Source organism: Elephas maximus, chromosome 24 (assembly GCF_024166365.1).
Source record: "Elephas maximus indicus isolate mEleMax1 chromosome 24, mEleMax1 primary haplotype, whole genome shotgun sequence".
Classification (NCBI taxonomy): domain Eukaryota; kingdom Metazoa; phylum Chordata; class Mammalia; order Proboscidea; family Elephantidae; genus Elephas; species Elephas maximus.
This window is the reverse complement of record NC_064842.1, coordinates 23,834,575-23,857,290: the sequence shown is the minus strand read 5'-3', so window position 1 is coordinate 23,857,290 and position 22,716 is coordinate 23,834,575. Positions and strand designations below refer to the sequence as shown.

Below are 22,716 nucleotides of genomic sequence, written 5' to 3'. Positions count from 1 at the left end.
TTGTGAGAGGCCTTGAGGCAAAGGCACCAGCTAAGCCATGCCCATATTCCTGACCCACATCTTTTATTTCTACCTAGAGCTTCTGTCCTTGAATCCATTCATTTGCCGGTACCTCATCATCCTTTCTTTCAGCTATGTAAGCATCACTGTGTTGTTTCCCCAAAATTACTGATTCCCATTTGAGTTTTGTTAACGTCTCTCAAGTGTGAAGTCAGCTAAGGGGAAGTTGTGTGGAGAAACACTAATGATGCTGCTGACCAGTGAGATTTCCTATGGATGAGGATAAAATTGAGGTTTCATAGTTAGGACCTTTTGAGGACCTGGCTCATACCTATCTGACATTTATTAAGATATTCTTGGGTACATGACATTGCGTTAAAAAAAAGCTGAGAAATCTCAGAATATTCATGTGGGGAAAACAGATAGCAAAAGCAATATGTTTTAAAATGATGGATGCAGTCAGAGGACAATTGCATTCTTTATGAGTTTTAACTTGAGTATGAATGATTTTATTGTGTTTCTTTGCCTGGTTGTGAGGATGAAATCGTATACTAACTTGACTGCCAGAGTTTCTTTCATAGTTTTTCCATCAGTCTTTCGCTATATCACCAGAGGAATGTAGAGAATTACTGCATTGTTAGCTAGCTAATGAACTCCAAAATCAAAGACCTTGATTCACTATAAAATTTTCTTTAAGTGCTTGACTCTGCAGAGATCAGGAGGAGGTAATTCCGTACATGAGTTTGCTTTCTTGATTTGGTTTTGTATATTTTGTTGTATTGTTTTTAGCTATATTACCCCCAGGGAAAATCATTACTTAATCCCTTTCAATTAATTTTTGAAATATAGTCAGAGTGTATTGGACTATGTTTTTATTACTTCGAAACCTTAAATATTTTGTGTTTTTTTTTTTTTTTTTATATGGTATAAGGAGTAAAAAGATTTGCCTGAGAATTTTAGCCAGACTCTTAGGTTTGTATTTGAGACTTAATTTTTTTGAATATTGAAATAGTGGAATATTATTAGTATGGAAGTATCATATTCTACTTCATATAATGTTTGTTGGTGAATCTGGGCTCTGTTTCCAGCTCTAAATAGAAATGCTAAATTCTCTTGGTCCGTTTTTTCATCCATCCTATGTTTCAATTTCCCACTTGCCTTTCCTAATTCTTTCATGAAATTTTGGCAGAGACAACTAGAAAATGTCTCATATGTACTTTAAACTTTGTGAGAAGAGACATTGTAAAATGCCTCAGGTTTCCAAATAAATATAACCAATTTGTGATTATCTACTTGGTGATTCTTCTCCTGGAAATCTTTAATCCCACAAGAGCTTCCCTGACTCCTTCGCACAAATCTGGTTGGGGCAAATCTGATCAGGGAAAATTCACCTCATTTCTAGCTAATGTGTACTCAGAAAATACAGAATGGTTTTGATTAGCCTGTGACTAACCAAATAATAAGGCACACCTACTCCAAAATACAATACAATTCCAAAAACAAACTTAAAGAACATATTCCCAGTTTTTGATTATCAGCTCCACTTCTCTTGGTATAAGCATACCAAAGAAAAACCCATTGCTGTCGCGTCGATTCTGACTCATAGCAGCCACCAGGCCTCCTGATATAAACATAGTTGTATTTTAGGAGCCCTGGTGGTGCAGTGGTTAAGACCTTGGCTGCTAAAAGGCCAGCAGTTCAAAGCCACTAGCCACTCCTTGGAAACTCCATGGGGCAGTTCTACTCTGTCCTATAAGATCACCGTTAAGTCGGAATTGACTAGACAGCAACGGGCTTTAGTTGTAGTTTAAGGATTGATTTTTAAGATTGCATATGTGTTAATCTTATAATCAAAATATTGTCCTTTGATTATAACAATTTAAGGAATTATTACAGGAAGTGCATCTGTTATTTCTGTACTAAATCTGTCAGTTTAGTGATTAGATTTAACCTTTGTCAAACGTCTTTAAGTAAACTGGCAGATCTGAGCGCTTATCGGTGTAAAGCTAGGAGGTAGAAGTGACAGGAGTGATTTGCCTATTTTTCTGGTATTATGCAGATTTTCACATGTGTTCAGTTGGGTCTTGAAAAACAGACTCACAGTTTCCTTCTGACCTTCGACTTGGGCCATACTCCTGGGGTTTGGTATTTGCAGAGCAAGTGAAAGCTTTCATACTTGACACCTGCCCTGATAAATTCCTGGGACACCGTTGTTGTAAAGAGGCAAGTGGAAGCATTGAACTTAGAGCCCCTCCACTCTCTAACCTCAGGGTCATGAATGTTATGGTCAAGCATCTTTTCACAGCTGGCTTACAACAATTTATATTCTTCTTTTGTCTCCCCCCCACCCCCACAGCTGTTGTGAACTTGGACAATTCTGTGGTTGACCTGGAGACCCTTCAAGCTCTCTATGAGAATGTGAGTAATAGAAGGAATTTTATGTGTGAGTGTATAATACATACACAACGCATGTCCATGTACACATGGTTTTTGCTTTAATGCCCTGTAGGGAAACGTCATCTGGGTGCGGTGAATTTATTTAACTATAAAACCAAAAACCAAACCCAGTGCCGTTGAGTCAATTCCGACTCATAGCGACCTTATAGTACAGAGTAGAACTGCTCCATAGAGTTTCCAAGGAGCGCTTAGTGGATTTGAACTGCCGACCCTTTGGTTAGCAGCCATAGCACTTAACCACTACACCATCAGGGTTTCCTGTTTAACTATACTTTTGTTAAAATATCTGTCTAGGAATATATCAGACAAATGATTGGTCTCATAGTTTTAAAGATAGTGATTCAAAACATTGCATATGAGGTCACTCACACCTCCTCTTAGGAAATAATAATAATAGTGCCTGCATATAGACTCTTTAGAGCTGAGCGTTGTTTTACATACTTCATATATGCACTCACTGAATCATCACATATGACTAGGTCCTATTATTAGCCCCATTTTACAAATGAGGAAGCTTAGGCATAGAAAGCGATTAAGTGACTTGCTAAAGGTCACACAATTAACATAATGGTGAAGCTGAGATTTAATTCATTCTGGCTCCATTTCTGTGTGCTGCCACAGTTAACCTCACTTTAAGTAGCAAGACATTCAGCCTTTATTCTACATTGTACTTTTTCTTCACAGCGTGGTGGGAAAAGGTAGTACCAGAGGAGAATGGCGCTAGCAGGGTGCAGTCTTTGGAAACATGCGATACGCGCAGTGGTATATGAGATGATTTTAGCTGGGACATGGCATCAGATAACATTGATTCATGTAGTGAGAAAAGCAATTCTCTTTTCAGTACTTTTGATCATCAAGGAGAAAGTCTCAATGTGGTCCTATTTTTGTCTCTAATATCTTTGGATTCTTTTTCATTTTACTTTTCAATTGCCTGAGATCTGCCTGTATTTAAGTCTCTGTGCACTTTGGGAAAGGAGCCTTGGTGGTGCAGTGGTTAAGTGCTCAGCTGATAACCAAAAGGTTGGCAATTCAAATCCACCATGCTCCTTAGAAACCCTACGAGGCAGTTCTACTCTGTCCTACAGGGTCACTATGAGTCGGAATCGACTCGATGTCAATGGGTTTGGCTTTTTTGGCTCTCTAGGACGTGGCCTAGTTAGTCCTTAGCCTTTCCATCCCATGCCAAAGAATTCTTAGCTCTGGGAGACACAGGTGGTAGATAGGATGTAAGCTTTCTTCCTGACCACTCCTCTAGGGCTGTGTATTCAACCTGCTTATTCACACTTGTGTCTGATACTTTCTAAATACATGTATGTGTGATGTGTGTTCTCCCTTGTGAGACTGACACCTTTGTAAGAAAACAGTCTTCGTCGTGCATTCCACAGTTACCTATAGATCTAAGCATGAGGTTGGTACCCAGTGAGCACCGTGAGCATACATGTTCAGTCCGACAGACTGAGTTGTCAACAAAGACTAAGAGAGAAGGTTTGAATAATTTATTATGTAGCTTTCACTACATAGTGGAGAAACTGGAAACAATAAATCATACATTTAATAGATTAGTGTCCCAGTGAAACAGATATTTAAAGCATAACCATTTGGAGATGCAGTTAATGTTTTCCCTTGAGTCCCTCATATCAACCTTGCCCCAACCATGAGGGCCATATGGCAGAAATGAGGAAATGCTGGAGGAAATAATTTCTTTAACAGATCATAATGATTTAAAATGTGTGTGTATGTGTCCATGTGTCTATCTGGCATTTATTATGACATATGCATATATACATATATATGCATGACTTATTTTAACCTGGTATATCCATATGCAGAAATATATACAGAAAAAATAAAGCACATTGGGGACAACTGCGTTTATGAGGAAAGTTTATTTTATGCTATTTTAGGACATATCATTTGGGAGTTTCTAGATATTCAAAATCAATCTATTTCAAAAATATAAATTTCTGACTCAGGGCAGACTGGATACCTACCCAGAGTCTTTGTCTAGCTTCTTACTGTCATAGTCCATGAAAGTAGATAATGCCAGATGGCACTGGTTAAACTTTTTATTGTTGTTGTTAAACTTGATAGTATAGCCTTTTATCGTGGCAGAAAAACTAATTACATTTGGGGGGAGGCGTTTCACAATAATATTAGCTCAGGTCATACTAGCCTAGGTTTTTGATAGCCATGTACAGCAGAGATATGAAGAATCCATTATGAGCAACAGGTAATTGAATACACCTTATATATTAAATAAATAAATAAATAAATAAATAACTGACAGTAATTCCTGATTTGCTTTCTATTGTGATAAAAGTCCCAGGAAGACGGAGTTATTTGTTTTTATCCAATGCTATATCCCCAGCACCTAGAGTTAAGTAGCACTGGGCACATGTTGTTGTTGTTGTTAGGTGCCATCGAGTTGGTTCCAACTCATAGCGACCCTGTGCACAACAGAACAAAACACTGCCCGGTCCTGCGCCATCCTTAAAATCGTTGTTATGCTTGAGCTCATTGTTGCAGCTACTGTGTCAATCCACCTCGTTGAGGGTCTTCCTCTTTTCTGCTGACCTTGTACAATGCTAAGCATGATGTCCTTTTCCAGGGACTTATCCCTCCTGACAACATGTACAAAGTATGTAAGATGCAGTCTCGCCATCCTTGCCTTTAAGGAGCATTCTCGTGGCACTTCTTCCAAGACAGATTTGTTTGTTCTTTTGGCAGTCTGTGGTATATTCAGTATTCTTCGCCAACACCAAAATTCAAAGGCGTCAACTCTTCTTCCGTCTTCCTTATTCATTGTCCAACTTTCACATGCATATAATGTGATTGAAAATACCATGGCTTGGGTCAGGCACACCTTAGTCTTCAGGGTGACATCTTTGCTCTTCAACACTTTGAAGAGGTCCTTTGCAGCAGATTTGCCCAATGTAATGTGTCTTTTGATTTCTTGACTGCTGTTTACAGGGCTGTTGATTGTGGATCCAAGTAAAATGAAATCCTTGACAACTTCAATCTTTTCACTGTTTATCATGATGTTGCTCATTGGTCCAGTTGTGAGGATTTTTGTTTTCTTTGTGTTGAGGTGTAATCCATACAGAAGGCTGCGGTCTTTGATCTTCATCAATAAGTACTTCAAGTCCTCTTCACTTTCAGCAAGCAAAGTTGTGTCATCTGCATAACGCAGGTTGTTAATAAGTCTTCCTCCAATCCTGATGCCCCATCCTCTTCACATAGTCCAGCTTCTCGTATTATTTGTTCAGCATACAGATTATAAATAGGTATGGTGAAAGAATATACCTTGACACATACCTTTCCTGACTTTAAACCAATCAGTATCCCCTTTTTCCATCCAAACAACTGCTACTTGATCTATGTAAAGGTTCCTCATCAGCACAATTAAATATTCTGGAATTTCTACTCTTCGCAGCGTTATCCATAGTTTGTTATGATCCACACAGTCAAATGCCTTTGCATAGTCAATACAACACAGGTAAACATCCTTCTGGTATTCTCTGCTTTCAGCCAGGATCCATCTGACATCAGCAATGATATCCCTGGTTCCATGTCCTCTCTGAAACCGGCTTGAATTTCTGGCAGTTCCCTGTCGACATACTGCTGCAGCCGTTTTTGAATGATCCTCAGCAAAATTTTGCTTGCGTGTGATATTAATTATACTGTTCTATAATTTCCACGTTCAGTTGGATCACCTTTCTTGGGGATAGGCATAAATATGGGTTTCTTCCAGTCAGTTGGCCAGGAAGCTGTCTTCCATATTTCTTGGCATAGACGAGTGAGCACCTCCAGTGCTGCACCTGTTTGTTGAAACATCTCAGTTGATACTCCATCAATTCCTGGAGGCTTGTTTTTCACCAATGCCTTCAGAGCAGCTTGGACTTCTTCCTTCAGTACCATCGGTTCCTGATCATATGCCCTCTTGAAATGGTTGAATATTGACTAATTCTTTTTGGTATAATGACTCTGTGTGTTCTTTCCATCTTCTTTTAATGCTTCCTGCATCGTTTAATATTTTCCCCATGGAATCCTTCACTATTGCACCTCGAGGCTTGAATTTTTTCTTCAGTTCTTTCAGCATGAGAAACACCAAGCATGTTCTTCCCTTTTGGTTTTCCATCTCCAGCTCTTTGCACATGTCATTATAATACTTTACTTTGTCCTTTCGAGAGGCCCTTTGAAATCTTCTGTTCAATTCTTTTACTTCATCAGTTCTTCCTTTTGCTTTAGCTGCTTGGCGCTCAAGAGCAAGTTTCAGAGTCTTCTCTGACATCCATCTTGGTCTTTTCTTTCTTTCCTGTCTTTTCAGTGACCTCTTGCTTTCTTCATGGATGATGTCCTTGATGTCATTCCACAACTCGTCTGGTCTTCGTTCACTAGTGTTCAATGTGTCAAATCTATTCTTGAGATGGTCTCTAAATTCATGTGGGATATACTCAAGGTCATATTTTGGCTCTCGTGGACTTGCTCTGATTTTCTTCAGTTTCAGCTTGAACTTGCATATTAGTATTTGATGGTCTGTTCCACAGTCGGCCCCTGGCCTTGTTCTGACTGATGATATTGAGCTTTTCCGTCCTCTCTTTCCACAGATGTAGTCAATTTGATTTCTGTGTGTTCCATCTGGTGAGGTCCACGTGTATAGACACTGTTTACGCTGGTGAAAGAAGGTATTTGCAATGAAGAAGTTGTTGGTCTTGCAAAATTCTATCATTTGATCTCCGGCATTGTTTCTATCACCAAGGCCATATTTTCCAACTACTGGTCCTTCTTTGTTTCCAACTTTCGCGTTCCAGTCGCCAGTAATTATCAATGCATCTTGATTGCATGTTCGATAAATTTCAGACTGCAGCAGCTGATAAAAATCTTCTATTTCTTTATCTTTGGCCCTAGTGTTTGGTGCGTAAATTTGAATAATAATCATATTAACTGGTCTTCCTTGTAGGCGTGTGGATATTATCCTATCACTGACAGCATTGTACTTCAGGATAGATCTCGAAACGTTCTTCTTGATGATGAATGCAACACCATTCCTCTTCGAGTTGTCATCCCCCCAGCATAGTAGACTATATGATTGTCCAATTCAGAATGGCCAACACTAGTCCCTTTCAGCTCACTAATGCGTAGGATATCGATGTTTATGCGTTCCATTTCATTTTTGATGATTTCCAATTTTCCTGGATTCATACTTTGTACATTCCAGGTTCCGATTATCAATGGATGTTTGCAGCTGTTTCTTCTCATTTTGAGTCATGCCACCTCAGCACATGAAGGTCCCAAAAGCTTTACTCCATCCACGTCATTAAGGTCGACTCTACTTTGAGGAGGCAGCTCTTCCCCAGTCATGTTTTGAGTGCCTTCCAACTTGGGGGGCTCATCTTCTAGCACTATATCAGACAATGTTCCGCTGCTATTCATAAGGTTTTCACTGGCTAATGCTTTTCGGAAGTAGATTGCCAGGTCCTTCTTCCTAGTCTGTCTTAGTCTGGAAGCTCAGCTGAAACCTGTCCTCCGTGGGTGACCCTGCTGGTATCTGAACACCGGTGGCATAGCTTCCAGCATCACAGCAACACACAAGCCCCCACAGTACAACAAACTGACTGACTCATGGGGGATTGGGCAAAAATTAATTAATATTTTTAAAATCAGTGAATTACTGCATGAAATTTACTTTGTTTCAAGACCGTTGTTGAACTTGCTATTATATGGTTTTTAAATAGTGTTTTCCTTACTCAGACTGATTGATATCCATTGGGAGTAAGCATCTGTATTGAACATCTATATGTGCTCTTTCTATTTCTTTATAATGACTTAAGAGAATTCCATATGCAAAATAATTAGTTGTTCTTTCAGTGGGGCCTGATAGCAAGTCATCATTTATTGATCACCTACCGTATGTACTGTGGTGTTGGCAAAGAACGTTTAATATACCATGGATTGCCAGAAGAAGAACAAAAGTGTCTTGGAAGAAGTACAGCCAGAATGCTGATTAGAAGCAAGAATGGCGAGACTTCATCTTACATAGTTTGGACATGTTGACAGGAAGGACCAGTCCCTGGAGAAGGACATCATGCTTGGTAAAGTAGAGGGTCAGTGAAAAAGAGGGAGACCCTCAATGAGTTGGGCTGACACAGTGGCTGCAACAATGGGCTCAACTACAACAACAATTGTGAGGATGATGCAGGACCAGGCAGTGTTTCATTCTGTTATACATGAGGTCACTTTGAGTTGGAACCAACTCGACAGCACCTAACAACAACATAACAGCTGTATATAAAAATGTGATAATAACCATAGTGGTTGAAACTTTGAAAAGGGTAACTGAGGGCGTAAAATATTTACTTTTTCTAAGAACTCTGGGTTATTAAGAATAGGCTTCTGGGGACCTATTTGGATATATGGGTTTCAATATTATAGGGATCAATGCTGAGGCAAAATATGTCATTTTTGGGTGATATTTAATGGTAGTAGATGATGAATATGCCTCTGGCCATACCTGAGTATAGTACTATTCTTACTCTTAGTATGTTGAGTGAACATCACTACTTGTATTTCAAAAGTTCTACTTTTTTTCATAGATCAGTATAAAATATAATCTGATTTTCTAAAAAAAAGGGTAATTTCAGAAATAAAGCTTTAAAAATTCAGAAATGATAACTGACATGAATGCAGTTGATGCTTGATATCCCAGAAGTGTTTTCAATCAGTTACATGTGATATTCTGACATTCTGTTTTAGGACTAACCAAATACATTCGCTTCCTTTTTTGTTCATGTAGTTTTAGAGACTATTGCCCAGAGAGCTCCTTGCAGTTCCTAAAGAAAATCTTTCCCTTTCCCAGGTTACCTTGGAGCCTTTGATTGTCCAGTGGACTGACAAAAAGCCTGAGCTTTCTTTTTTCAGTTGATGAACCCAAGACTGCAGAACAAGTTGTAGTTTATTTTTCAGGAACTAAACAGAACAAGTTTTTCTATGTGTTTCAGATGCTAATAGCCTGTGTGTGTATACGTGACTGATAGAAATAAGGCAGCATGTTGGATGAGATGCACATCTCTGTGTACCTTGGCACTTACCCATCCCACTTCCTGCAGACTCTTCCCAAGCTCCACAACTCTACAATAGCTACAGTTTCATTTCAGCATGACACAGACATGCTTTCACATACCTTATCCCTCCTTCCCCATCCCAAATCACATCAGGCCATACCAGAAGAGACCAATGTGGTTTCTAGAAACAACGGGACTGGGATTCTTTACATATTTTCATTCATAGTGTATCAGGTAGGGAAAGCCAGCAACCCAGTCTAGCTGCAATGGAAATTTTATATCTTCTACGTGCAGTTTAGTATGCAATAAATGGCTGTTGAATGAATGAATAAGCCCTTTGAAACTGAAGCTCGGCAGAGTAAAATTTCCAGGCTATGTATTGTTACTGTAACTCCTTTCCACTTCCTCCCTCACAGATATATTAAGTCATCTCATCCATATTCACCAATTTTGCTCTATTTCTCAACACCACGTTGACATTATCTGAACAGATTCTATGGATATTTTGCATATTCTGTGTTCCAACCAGTGAGCTCTTCTTACTGTTTATTAGTTTCTTCCCTGTTAAGCACGTGCAGATGTCCCTCCATCTAAAATAAGGAGAAATGAATAATATACCTCCTTTCATTCATTACTTCTTCTTTTAAAAAAATATTTATGGGTTGATTACTAAGTGTCAGGCACTATGTTAAGATTAGTGCTAGGAAGTAGTGGCCCCTGTCCTTTGGTATTCTGCAGTTAAGAAGGGACATATTAAATAACGTCACTCTCTCTTTCACAAATACACCACACACTCAGAGAGAAAAAGATGGGAAAGTGCAAGTACAGATGTGCTAAGAAAAATTATAATAAGGAGCAGAATTGGACCAAGGTAAGTAAAGACTAAGAAGTACTTGAAAAAAAGGGACAATTTTGGTAGATACTATAATATATACAATTTTGCAACCACAGTAAGAACAACCAAAAACTGTGTGTAGTTATGTAGGTAGATATATGGATGTGTATATGTGTGTAGGAAGGCATATGCAAATAAATGCATGCTTGTGTGTATATGTGTATTTGTAGGCATATGTATATACATATTTGTGTGGGCTGCTTATATATCCACATGTATAACCAACCACATAGGGGGCACACTTATGGAGGATTCCTAGACATATCAAAACAACTTGTGGGATTGGTTTACTGGGTCAAAAGGCTTGGGACCATAGTCTTGGGGGACAACTTAGTCAATTGACATAGCGTAGTTCACAAAGACAGTGTTCTACATCCGAGTTTGATAAGTAGCATCTGGGGTCTTAAAACCTTGGGAGCGGCCATCTGAGGTACAACTCTTGGTCTCTACTTGTGTGGAGAAAAAGAGAATGAAGGAAATCAAAGGCTGAAAAAAGAAACTAGTCTACGGGACTAATAGCCCACATGAACCACAACCTCTTCTAGCCTGACAACAGAAAAACTAGATGGTGCCCAGCTACCACTACCGACCGTTTTGACCAGGGACACAATTGAAGGTTCAAAATAGAATGGGGGAACAATATCAAACAAAACTCAAATTCCTCAAAAAGGGCAGACCTACTGGACCAATAGAGACTAGAGGAACCCCCAAGACTATCACCCTAAGATACCCTTTGAACCTAGAATTGAAGCTATTTCTGAAGGTCACCTTTCAGCCAAATAGTAGATTGGCTTATTAAATAAACAATATCACCATGAGTAATGTGCTCCCTTAAACAATTAACTGTATGAGACCAGTCGACAGTAACCCAAAAGCAATGATGAGAAGGCAAGGAGGTGAAGGGAAGCTAGATCAATGGAAACAGAACAAACAGTATGGAGATAACGAGACTGCTAACACATTGTTAAAATTGTAACCAATGGCATGAAACACTTTGTATGGAAGTTGTTACAGGGGAACCCAAGTTGCTGTGTAAACTTCCACCTAAAACACAATAAAATATTATTTTAAAATTATAATACGCAGGGAAAGCATCTCTGAGGAAGCCACATTTAGAGGTTTAGAGTTAGCCAAGAAGAAAATGAAGGTAGTAGTGTTCTGAGCAAAGAGAATAGCCTTTGTAAAGAATTTGAGGCAGGACTTGGAGTTAGCAAATTAGGTGGAAAGAAGGGAGGTGTAAGTAAAATAAACTCTGGAGAGAATGGGCAAGAGGAGAGGATGTGGAAGCAGGCAGTAGCTGTTGGAAACCCTGGTGGTGTACTGGTTAAGAGCTACAGCAGTTGGAATCCACCAAGCACTCCTTGGAAACTATGGGCCAGTTCTACTCTGTCCTGTAGGGTCGCCAGGAGTTGAAAGTGACTTGACAGTAGTGGGTTTGGTTTTTTTTTTTTTTTTTGGTTTAGGCTATATTAAGACAATTGTGGAATTTTGTATTTTTTCTTTAATTCTGTTACTATTTGCTTCATGAATTTTTAAGTTATCTTTTTAGGCACATAAAAAAATAATTCTTTAGTCCTTCTGTTGAATGTCCCTTTTATCATTATAAAATATTCTTCTTTCTTCTTTGCCTGGAAGTCTACTTTAACTGATATTTATGTAGCCACTCTAGCCTTTCTGTACTTACTGTCTGCATGGTTTATCTTATTCCATCTGTGTACTTTCAACTAACTTGTGAGAATCGACTCGAGAGCCGTGGGTTTTTGTGTCTTTAAGTTTGAACTGTATGTCTTGTAGGTAGTATATTTTTGGGTATTGCTTTTTTATCTACGACGATAATCTCTTTCTTCTTGGAGCGTTAAATTGTTAACTTTTAACGTATTTATTGCTCTGATTGGGTTTAGGCTTACTATTTTGTTTGTCCCCAAACTTTTAGCTGCTCCATTTTCCCTTTCCTTCTTTTGGATTATTTATACAGCATTGCTTTGTTACATTTTTCATTTTATGTTGATTGGCTATTTAGCTATACCTCTTTGTGTTACATATTTTCTTGTTGCTCTAGGAATTACAATATACGCAGATAACCTTTCACAGCTTACTTATATGGAGTTAATATTGTACTATTTCACATAAAATATAGAAACCTTGGCACCATATAGGGTTCTTTACTGCTTTTCCTGATACATTTAATTTTGTAGTTCTCATATCAGTAACATCTACATACATTTACAACTTCATAAGACATCGTTATAATTTTTTGTTTTAAACAGCCACACATTTTTGAAGAACTTAACTATAGTCCTTTGCATTTACCCCCATTTTTCCTATTTTTAATGCTCTTTCTTTGACCTTGAAGATCATTCCCCTTAAGCCTGTAGAAATCTCTTTATTATTTCTTGAGTCCAGGTCTTTCCATGGTGAATTCTCTTAATTTTCTTTTGTCATAACCCAAAATCTGTTGCTGTTTGATTGATTCAAACTCATAGTGACCCTATAGGACAGAGTAGAGCTCCCCCATAGGTTTCAAGGAGCAGCTAGTGGATTCAAACTGCCGACCTTTTTGTTAGCAGCCGATCGCTTAACCACTGCACCATCAGGGAATGTCTTTATTTCATATTCATTTTTGAAGGGCATTTTCATTGGATATAGAAATCTAGGCTCATAGTTTTTTTCCACCAGCACACTAAATATATTCCATTTTCTTCTGGCTTCTACTTTTTCCAGTAATAAGTCTGCCATCATTTATATTGTTATTACCCTGTATGTAAAGTGTTATTTTTCTCTGACCACTTTTCAACCTCTAAATATTGTTTAGAAAACAATAGGTAGAAGCCCTATTCTCCCAACTCTCTCCTTCCAGGATTCCAATCATCTATGTGTTAGGCCTTATGATATTTTCTCACAGTTCCCTAATACTCTGTTCATTTTTTCTTTAATCTTTTTCTTTTCTCTCTGTCCAATATATGGATAATTTCACTGCTTCTTTCTTCTGTTACCTTTATTCCCCTATTCAGTCCATCTGGTGAAAAATTTTTATTTCTTATATCGAATATTTTCATTCTAAAATTTCCATTGTGTTTTTTTTATAGTTTGTCTTTTTCTGAGATTCCCATTATTTCGCTCATTTTTAATGTATTTTCCTCTACATTGTGAAGCATGGTTGTAATTGCTGCCTTTAAGTCCTTGTCACATCATTCGAACATCTGGGTCATCTTGGGGTTGTCATCTGCTGATTGTCTTTTCCTTTGAGGCAGTCAAATTTTCCTGCCTTTCTTTTTCTAATGTATCAAATAATTTTAAACTGTATCCTGGACGTTAGGTTTTTTTCATATAGGCCCTGGGTTCTCTTCAGAATGTTGAAGGTTTTATTTTAGCAGGCAATGTTCGATTTGCATTATAAGCTCTGTCTCCCAGTTGTGGCCAGTTCAGTTCTTTTGTTCTTTGATGTAATATTTTTCTGTCTGCCCTGTACATGTATGGTGTAGGAGTCAGCCTGAGACTTATGCAGGTTCATACACATTATAAGAGGACCCCTTTCTCCAAATATCATTGGTTCAGGATTGCCCTTTCACTATCCAGCAGTTGCTCAAATATTTTTCCCTTGTGCCTCTGGGGAGAGAGATGGCAAAATTTCGTTTGGAATTTTAGCCATCTATATAGTATCACCGGAAACCCTGGCGGAGTAGTGGTTAAGTGCTATGGCTGTTAACCAAAGGGTCGGCAGTTCACATCCGCCAGGTGCTCCTTGTAAACTCTGTGGGGCAGTTCTACTCTGTCCTATAGGGTCGCGATGAGTTGGAATCAACTCGACCGCACTGGGTTTGGTTTGGGTTTTATAGGATCACCCTGGTAGCATAGTGGTTAAGTGCTACAGCTGCTAACCAAGAGGTTGGCAGTTCAGATTCACCAGCCGCTTCTTGGAAACTGTATGGGGCAGTTCTACTCTGTCCTATAGGGTCACTAGGAGTCGGACTCGATGGCAGTGGATTTTTTTGGTATAGTATCACAGAACTCTGGTGATGTAGTGATTAAGAGCTGCGGCTGCTAACCAAAAGGTTGACAATTCTAATCCACCAGTTGTTCTTTGGAAACACTGTGAGGCAGTTCGACTCTGTCCTGTAGGGTCACTACATCACACTGTGAGTGCAGCCCAGTCTCAGGGACAGCCACATATACATGTATACACACGTAAAAAGGGGTGCTAACCTCAGTGCCAGCTGCTGTGCTGAGTTTTGACTCACCTCCATAATCTGTCTGCTCTTGTTTACATTTTCAAATCTTTAGTTAGTTGTTGTTTGTATTTTGTCCAAAGTTTCCTCCTGTTACCAGCAGGAGAGTTGGTCTTTATCAGTGTTACACTCACTGCCTTTTAGGAAGCAAAATCAGAACTGAAAATAAATAAGGATATGGAGGTGTAATGAGTAGTATAATAAATATACAATTTAACAGACATAGACACAACTTTATACCTATCAAAGGGAATGTATTATTTTCTACTGCTTTGTAACAAATTGCCATAAACTTAAAGGCTTAAAACAACATCCACTTACATGGTAAGATAGAAAGTCCAGTCACAGCATGGCTGGGTTATTTTCTCAAGTTTTAAGGCCTGGCTGAGTTCTTGTCTAGAGACTCTGGGAAACGACCCACTCATTAGGTTGTTGGCAGAATTTAGTTCCTCCGGGTTTTAGGCTGAGGTCCCCATTTCTCCGCTGGCTGTCACCTGGGACCACTCTCAACTCCTAGAGGTCACCTGCATTCCTTGCCATGTGACCCACTCCATCTTCAAACCTAGAAATGGGAAATGTCTTGTTGAATCACTCTCACTCTCAAATCTCTTTGACTTCTCTGGCCCCTAGACCCAAATTTAAAGGGCTCATGTGGTTAGCTAGGTCTGGCCCACCTGAATAATCTACCTGTCTTGAAGTCAACTGATTTGAGACCTTAATTACATCTGAAAAATCTCTCCACAGCAACACCTAGATTAGTGTTTGATTCAATAACAGGGAACATAGAATTTGGAGCACTATTACAATTCTTTCCACCATCAAGAAAATGTAATTTTTTTCAAGTGCCCATTGGAAACCTACAAAAAGCAGTAATTTCATTGTCACACACAAATAACTTTTTAAAAATCTAAAAAGTAGCCATTTTAGATGTTCCATTCTCTGAACCTAATCTAAGAGATATTATAAATAAATAAAAGTTCAGAACAACAACTTTTCTTGGAAATTGAGAAAGCCACACATGGAGAACCTTAGGATCAAAGAGGAAATCGAAAGAGAAAAGGAGAAAACATCATTACCAAACATATAGGACAGAGCAGGAGCTGACTGGGAGGACCAAGTATTGGTTTAAATGTTTTTGTTTTTGAAGTAGGAAGTAATAAAATAAAGGAAGAAATTATAAAAATGACAATAAACTATAATAAAGTGAGAAAAGAAAAATAACAAAAGCATAGCCGACAGAATTAAATTAAAATAGTAGAAATAATGAATAAAATTTAAAACTGGCTCTTTGGAAACACCAATAAAATAGTCAAGCCCTTGCATGCCTGATTATAAAAAAGAGAGAACAGAAATAAACCCACAAATCTGTGGTCAGTTGATTTTTGACAAGGGTGCTAAATCCATTCAATGGGGAGAGAAGAGCCTCTTTAATAAACAGTGCTAGAAAAATTGGATTTCCACATACAGAAAAATGAAATGAGATCCATGCCTCACACCATACACAAAAACAAATTCCAAATGGATTAAGGACCTAAATGTGCAAACTAAGATCATAAAATTCTTAGAAGAAAATGCAGGGGCAATGCTATTAGGCCTAGCTTTTAATAATAAAACTATATATATATATATATATATATATATATATATATATATATATAGTAACAAAAGCACAAATAGCAAATGACAGCATAAATGAATGTGACCTAATAAAATGAAAAACTTTGTTCATCAAAAGAGTTTACCAAAAAAGTGAAAAGACAAGCTACTGACGAGGAGGATATCTTCAGAAACCACATTATATCTATCAAGAATCTAATAACCCAAATATATGTATATATATATATATATATATATATAAAACTTTGACAACAACAAAAAGACAATGTAATCATAAAATGGGAAAAGGTCTTGAGTAGACATTTCACCAAAGAGGACATTCAAATGGCCACCAAACTCATGAAAAGATGCTCAGCATCATTAGCCATCAGAGAAATGCAAATCTAAAACCACAATGAGATTCTATTTTATTCCCACTAGGATGGCTAAGATAAAAAAAAAAATAAAATAACAAATGTGGACAAGGATATGGGGAAATTAGAACCCTTATCCATTGCTGATGGGAATGCCGTTGTGGAAAACAGTGTGGCAGTTCCTCAAAAAACTAAAAATAGGGCTACCGTAAGACCCAGCAATTCCACTCCTAGGTATCTACCCAAAAGACTTGAAAGCAGAGATTCAAAAAGAGTCTTATACACCAATGTTCACTGCAACACTATTCACAATAACCAAAAGGTGGAAACAATCTAAATGCCCATCAGCAGATGAATGGATAAACTACGTAGGACATATATACAATGGAATACTACTCACCCAATTGGAGAAATGAAGGCTTGATACATGCTACAGTATGGATGGAACTTGAAGTCAGTATGCTGAGTAAAATAAGCTAGTCACAAAGGACAAATAACTATGTGCCTTCACTTATATAAAACATAAGAAAAGGCAAATGTATAGAGACTAAAGTTCATTAGTGGTTACCAGGAGCTGGTGAGAGGGGGCTAACAGTGATGGAAAAATTGTGTTGATTAAGAGTAGGGTTATACAGCCATTTATTTTAATTGCTGTCAATAAGTTGTATACCTGTAAAAAATTGAACTGGCAAAAATTGTGTGATAGATATAGTTACAATGACCAAATAGAAAAGACTGGCTGCTGAGGCTGCTTATATACAACAAAACATCTCACAGGATTTGGTTTCTTGGTTTGGAGGTTAAGGTCATGGTTTCATGGGGCATTCCAGTAAATTGGCCTAATGACATGTTTAATGCTTGTGTCTTACCTTCTAGTTCGTTTTATAGTGCCTGGGGTCTCAAAAGGTTGCAAGCAGCCATTCAAGACACAAAAAATTGGTCTCTATTTACTGAGGAGGGAAAGTCAGGCATAGGAGGACAAGATGGAATGTGTGGCTCATTGCCTCCATGAACAACTGCCACCTTTGCCATGAGACCAGAAGAACTGGATGGTACCCGGCTACCATTTCTGAACATTTTGATCAAAGATTCCATAGAAGCTTCTGGATCAAAGAGGAGAAAATGTAGAACAGAATTTCATATTCTCATGAACTCCAGACTTCCTAGAGCCATGGAGGCTGGATGAACCCCCCAAACTGAGACAATCTTAAACAAATACCCCCTGAACCAAACAATAGTTTAGCTTAACTAGTGAAAAAAAGGAAGTGCTGGGAATTGAATCCAGGGCCTCGTACATGTGAAGCACATGCTGTACCGCTAAGCTACACCCCCCAGCTACATTAACAACCTGTGTTATGCAGATGACACAACCTTTCTTGCTGAAGGTGAAGAGGACTTGAAGCACTTACTAATAAAGATCAAAGACCACAGCCTTCAGTATGGATTACACCTCAACATAAAGAAAACAAAAATCCTCACAACTGGACCAATACGCAACATCATGATAAATGGAGAAAAGATTGAAGTTGTCAAGGATTTCATTTTACTTGGATCCACAATCAACAGCCATGAAAGCAGCAGTCAAGAAATCAAAAGACTCATTGCATCGGGCAAATCTGCTGCAAAGGACCTTTTCAAAGTGTTGAAGAGCAAAGATGTCACCCTGAAGACTAAGGCGCGCCTGACCCAAGTCATGGTATTTTCAATCACATCGTATGCATGCGAAAGCTGGACAATGAATAAGGAAGACGGAAGAAGAGTTCACGCCTTTGAATTTTGGCGTTGGCGAAGAATATTGAATATACCACGGACTGCCAAAAGAACTAACAAATCCGTCTTAGAAGTGCCACCAGAATGCTCCTTAGAGGCAAGGATGGCGAGACTGCATCTTACATTCTTTGGACATGTTGTCAGGAGGGATCAGTCCCTGGAGAAGGACATCATGCTTGGCAAAGTACAGGGTCAGTGGAAAAGAGGAAGACCCTCAACGAGGTGGATTGACACAGTGGCTGCAACAATGAGCTCAAGCATAACGATTGTAAGGATGGTGCAGGACCGGGCAGTGCTTCTTTCTGTTGTGCATAGGGTCGCTGTGAGTCGGAACCGATTTTATGGCACTTTACAACAGTAAAAAAAAGGTCTTCCTTGAGCATTACTCTCTTTTAAGAACGACTTATAAGGGATCAAATTGATAACAGCTACTCAAAAGATTAGATGGGAACCTTATGGGACAGTGAGGTTATGTTAATGCGGGAGGAATAACTCAGAAGAGAGTGGTTGCATAACTCATAGAATGTAATTAATCTCATTAAATTATATGTAGAAACTGTTGAATTGGTGTATGGTTTGCTGTGTATAGTCTCAACAACAACAAAAAAGAGAGCGAGAACAAAAATATATGAGAAACAAGAAAGGGGAGGTGACCATAGAAGCTGAAGAGATGAAAAGCACTTTATGGCAATAAATTTGGAAACCAGGAAGAAAAGCATGATCCACAGCTGGTGGGTGGGTATAGGGCTGGGTGGAGTGTACAGTGTCTGTGTGGGGAGGGCAGCAGGAAATAAACCTCAGGGCCCAGATGAGCCATAAGTGGTGCAGCTGCACAGTGCATGGTATCTGTATCACCAGGGCTGGGGTAAATGGTCACTGGGCTTAGGCCAGGACAGCAGAGTGTCCTCCAGGAGCCCTCCCCCCACAGTGTCCTTCCAGTACCTCCTACTGGTAAAGCTTAACATATCAAGGAAGACATCTCAGAGCCTAGCCCATTATCTCAGTGTGAATTCTCTCTAGGGTGATGTGTTAGTTATTTAGGGCTGCTGTAACAGAAATACCACAAGTGGGTGGCTTTAACAAACAGAAATTTATTTTCTTACAGTTTAAAGAACCCATTGCAGTCGAGCTGATTCCGACTCATAGCAACTCTGTAGGACAGAGTAGAACTGCCCCACAGGGTTTCCAAGGAGCGCCTGGTGGATTTGAACTGCCGACCTTTTGATTAGCAGCCCATAGCTCTTAACCACTATGCCACGAGGGTTTCCTCTTACAGTTTAGGAGGCTAGAAATCTGAATTCAGAACACTGGCTCTAGGAGAAAAGCTCTGTCTACTTTGGGAGAAAATCCTTGTCTCTTTCGTCATCTTTTCCTGGGTTCCTTGATGATCTCCATGTGGTGTCAGTCTTTCCATTTGTACTTCCTTGCTTCTGTGTCTAATCTACTATTTTTGTATCACAAAGTGATTGGTTTAAGACACACCCTACACTGACATGGCCTCATCAACTTAAAAAAGAAAACTCTATTCCCAAATGGGGTTACATGCACAGGTATGTCCTTGTTGTTAGGTACCCTCAAGCTGGACTTTGACTCATAGTGACTAGAGTAGAACTGCCCTACAGGGTTTTCTTGGCTGTAATCTTTAGGGAAGCAGATTGCCAGGCCTTTCTCCCATGGAGCAGCTGGGTTGGTTTAAAACACCTACCTTTCGGTTAGCAGTCAAGAGCTTAATCTTTGTACCGCCAAGGCTCTTTCCACAGGTATTAGGGGTTAGGATTTATAACACATATTTTGGGGGGACACAGTTCAACCTATAACAGGTGAATTGGGGGCTGACAGGCAATATATTGGCAACTGGCACGGACGGTGGGGAGGGTGGAGACCTGGGGAGATTTGGTCATACTTAGCATGTAAGTCACACGTAACTGGTGACTCCATATGGCGTGAGTCTTGTTAATATAAAAGTGACTCCAGAAACAAAGTGATACGTACACACTTGGACTTGGCTAGGCTCTCCTTGGAAATCTTTAAGATTTTATTGTGTTGGTATAACTGTGATTATTAATTTCAGGTCTCAAACAAGGCTTGAAAGTTACATGAATACTGACTTAATTTTGCCTTAATAGTTTAATAATTACATTTGAGGGGACGTGTAAATTTTATCTAGGAGAGGTAAACTAATGTTTAAACCTGATTTTTTTGTTATTAAATATATGAGGAGTAATTTTATTTAGCATTCCACTAGTTACCCTTGGAGACCAAAAAAAAAAAAAAAGCTAACCTGAATCCTTTCCCATAAATACACGCTTTCTTTCTGCCAGATGCTTAAATGTCATTGGACTGTTTAAAAGTAGTTCTGTTTGATCTCTGTGAAACAGATGGAAGTATTTGTTATACCAACCTTATTTAGAATGTAATCTTTTCCCTCCCCTGATTGCATGCGTTGGCAGTGAGCTTTCTCTTGTCGATGTGAATGAATTTTGGGTTGTCTCCAAATCTAAACACACCCTAATTTCAAAAGCCACAATCCTGAGGGCCCAATTCCTGTTTACTGAGGAATTAAAGCCTAGTTAAACCACATAGTTACTAAATATGGTACATCATAGTGATTTAAAAAAAATCTTTATGGTTTATTTAGGGTTATTGACTATCATTGAGTTGAGAGAGTAAAAGCCTTTTCATAAGCAGTGTATAATAATTACAGTTGGTTAAATATATATATTGCTTCCGATTCTTAAAATACACTCCTTATATGGTACGGTGTGTTGGGGGCGTGGGGGTCAGGAATGATGGACTGTGGGGTGGGAATGGAGGTAGGTGAGGCAGATTCCTTACTTTTCATGGGTGCACAGAGTGATTAACATCACGTAAAAAAATGTGTCTGTGAAAACGTCCACAGATAGCTATCAGTTTGTGTTTTTCCAATAATGGTTCAGTTTTTCATTTATTTCATGATCAGAAATTTTTAAAAATCTTACCAAAATAAAGCCCTGGAAGTGGAACCTATTAGAAGTTCAGTTGAAGAAAAAGAAAAAAAAAATTATAGAAAAGGAAAAAATTTCCACCTACCCCCTCCCCCCCCGCCCCACCCCTTGTAATTAAACAGCTTTAATCCAATTAGAAGGGATGAAAAAGCAGTTAGGGTAGAAGGAATTAGAAGGCTGAATTTCCACTTCTCAGAATTGGATTTCACAGGCGTGCTTTCTAGATTTAGTCATCTTAGGGGAGTAGTTGACATTCCTTACAGTTATTCTGGAAGAAGGCATAGTGCATGTCATATAATATAGCATCCTCAAAAGTTTACACTGTGTTACATTCATGAAAATGAATTAGATTAACCGTCTATGTTCCCATAACTTCCAAGAGGAATTTCATTGGCTCATGTTTTAAGCAACATTTAATGATCAGTTTCTTAGAATGAACGTGAGAGGAGTGTTGGTTTTCTCCGCAGAACTGTTTTAAAGCCATTCTCTCACATTTCATTGTTTTATTGACGTGGCTTATGGAATCCCTGCAAGAATGCTCATTTTCTATGATAAACGTGCTTAAGGTCAATTTCAGAGTCAAAAAAAAGAAGAACTTTAGATCCTAAATCACTTACAGACTTCATAAAAGCCATAGATTTTATTACTTTCTTGTTCATCTGGGATGTGATGTTGTCTGCCAAATCAAAACATTATTGACTGATTTTTGATGACTTTGCTTCTTTTGGATAAATTAACTCTATCCCATAAATTCCTGGAAAATGAATGTTAAAATGATTAATACTCCTGCAGTGGAAATACGTGGGAGTAAATGACATGGGATTGTTCATATACATTTTGCACCTTATTTTCAATATGAGATTTTAGTTTGACTACTTTTGATATCAAAAGGATTGACTTATGGGAGAACACTTAATATTTTCCTAGTCACTGGTGGTGTGGTGGTTAAAGTGCTTGACTGCTAACCAAAAGGTCAGGGGTTTGAAACCACCAGTGTGTCCACAGAAGAAAGATGTAGCCGTCTGCTTCTGTAGAGATTTACAGCCTTGGAAACCCTACGGGGTCGTTACGAGTAGGAATCAACTCCATGGCAGTGGGTTTGGATTTTGTTGTTGTTGTTGTTTGGCACATAGAGTTTATGCCTGTTTATTATTTGCAGGTGTGTGGGCACTGAGCGCTTCTCTTCCACTTTCGATTTTTTATTTGCTTTGCGTGACCTGGCTCCTGTCCACTTTACCACCATGTAGCAAGTTCTCTGCTCTCCAGCCCCCTGGCCTTTCTCAGTTCCTCAAAAACTCCCAGATCCCACCACTATAAGGCTTTGACAAAGGCTGTTGTTTTAAGGCAGAAAAA

General features: G+C 38.8%; 1 protein-coding gene across 1 annotated transcript in view; it reads left to right on the top strand.

Moving 5' to 3' along the window:
• FMN2 (formin 2) overlaps window positions 1-22,716 on the top strand; it is a 402,560-nt gene that overhangs the window by 208,403 nt on the left and 171,441 nt on the right. The window contains exon 8 of the mRNA XM_049867986.1: window positions 2,357-2,418. Coding sequence (XP_049723943.1) covers window positions 2,357-2,418 — 62 coding nt within the window. The remainder of the gene's footprint in view (window positions 1-2,356; window positions 2,419-22,716) is intronic.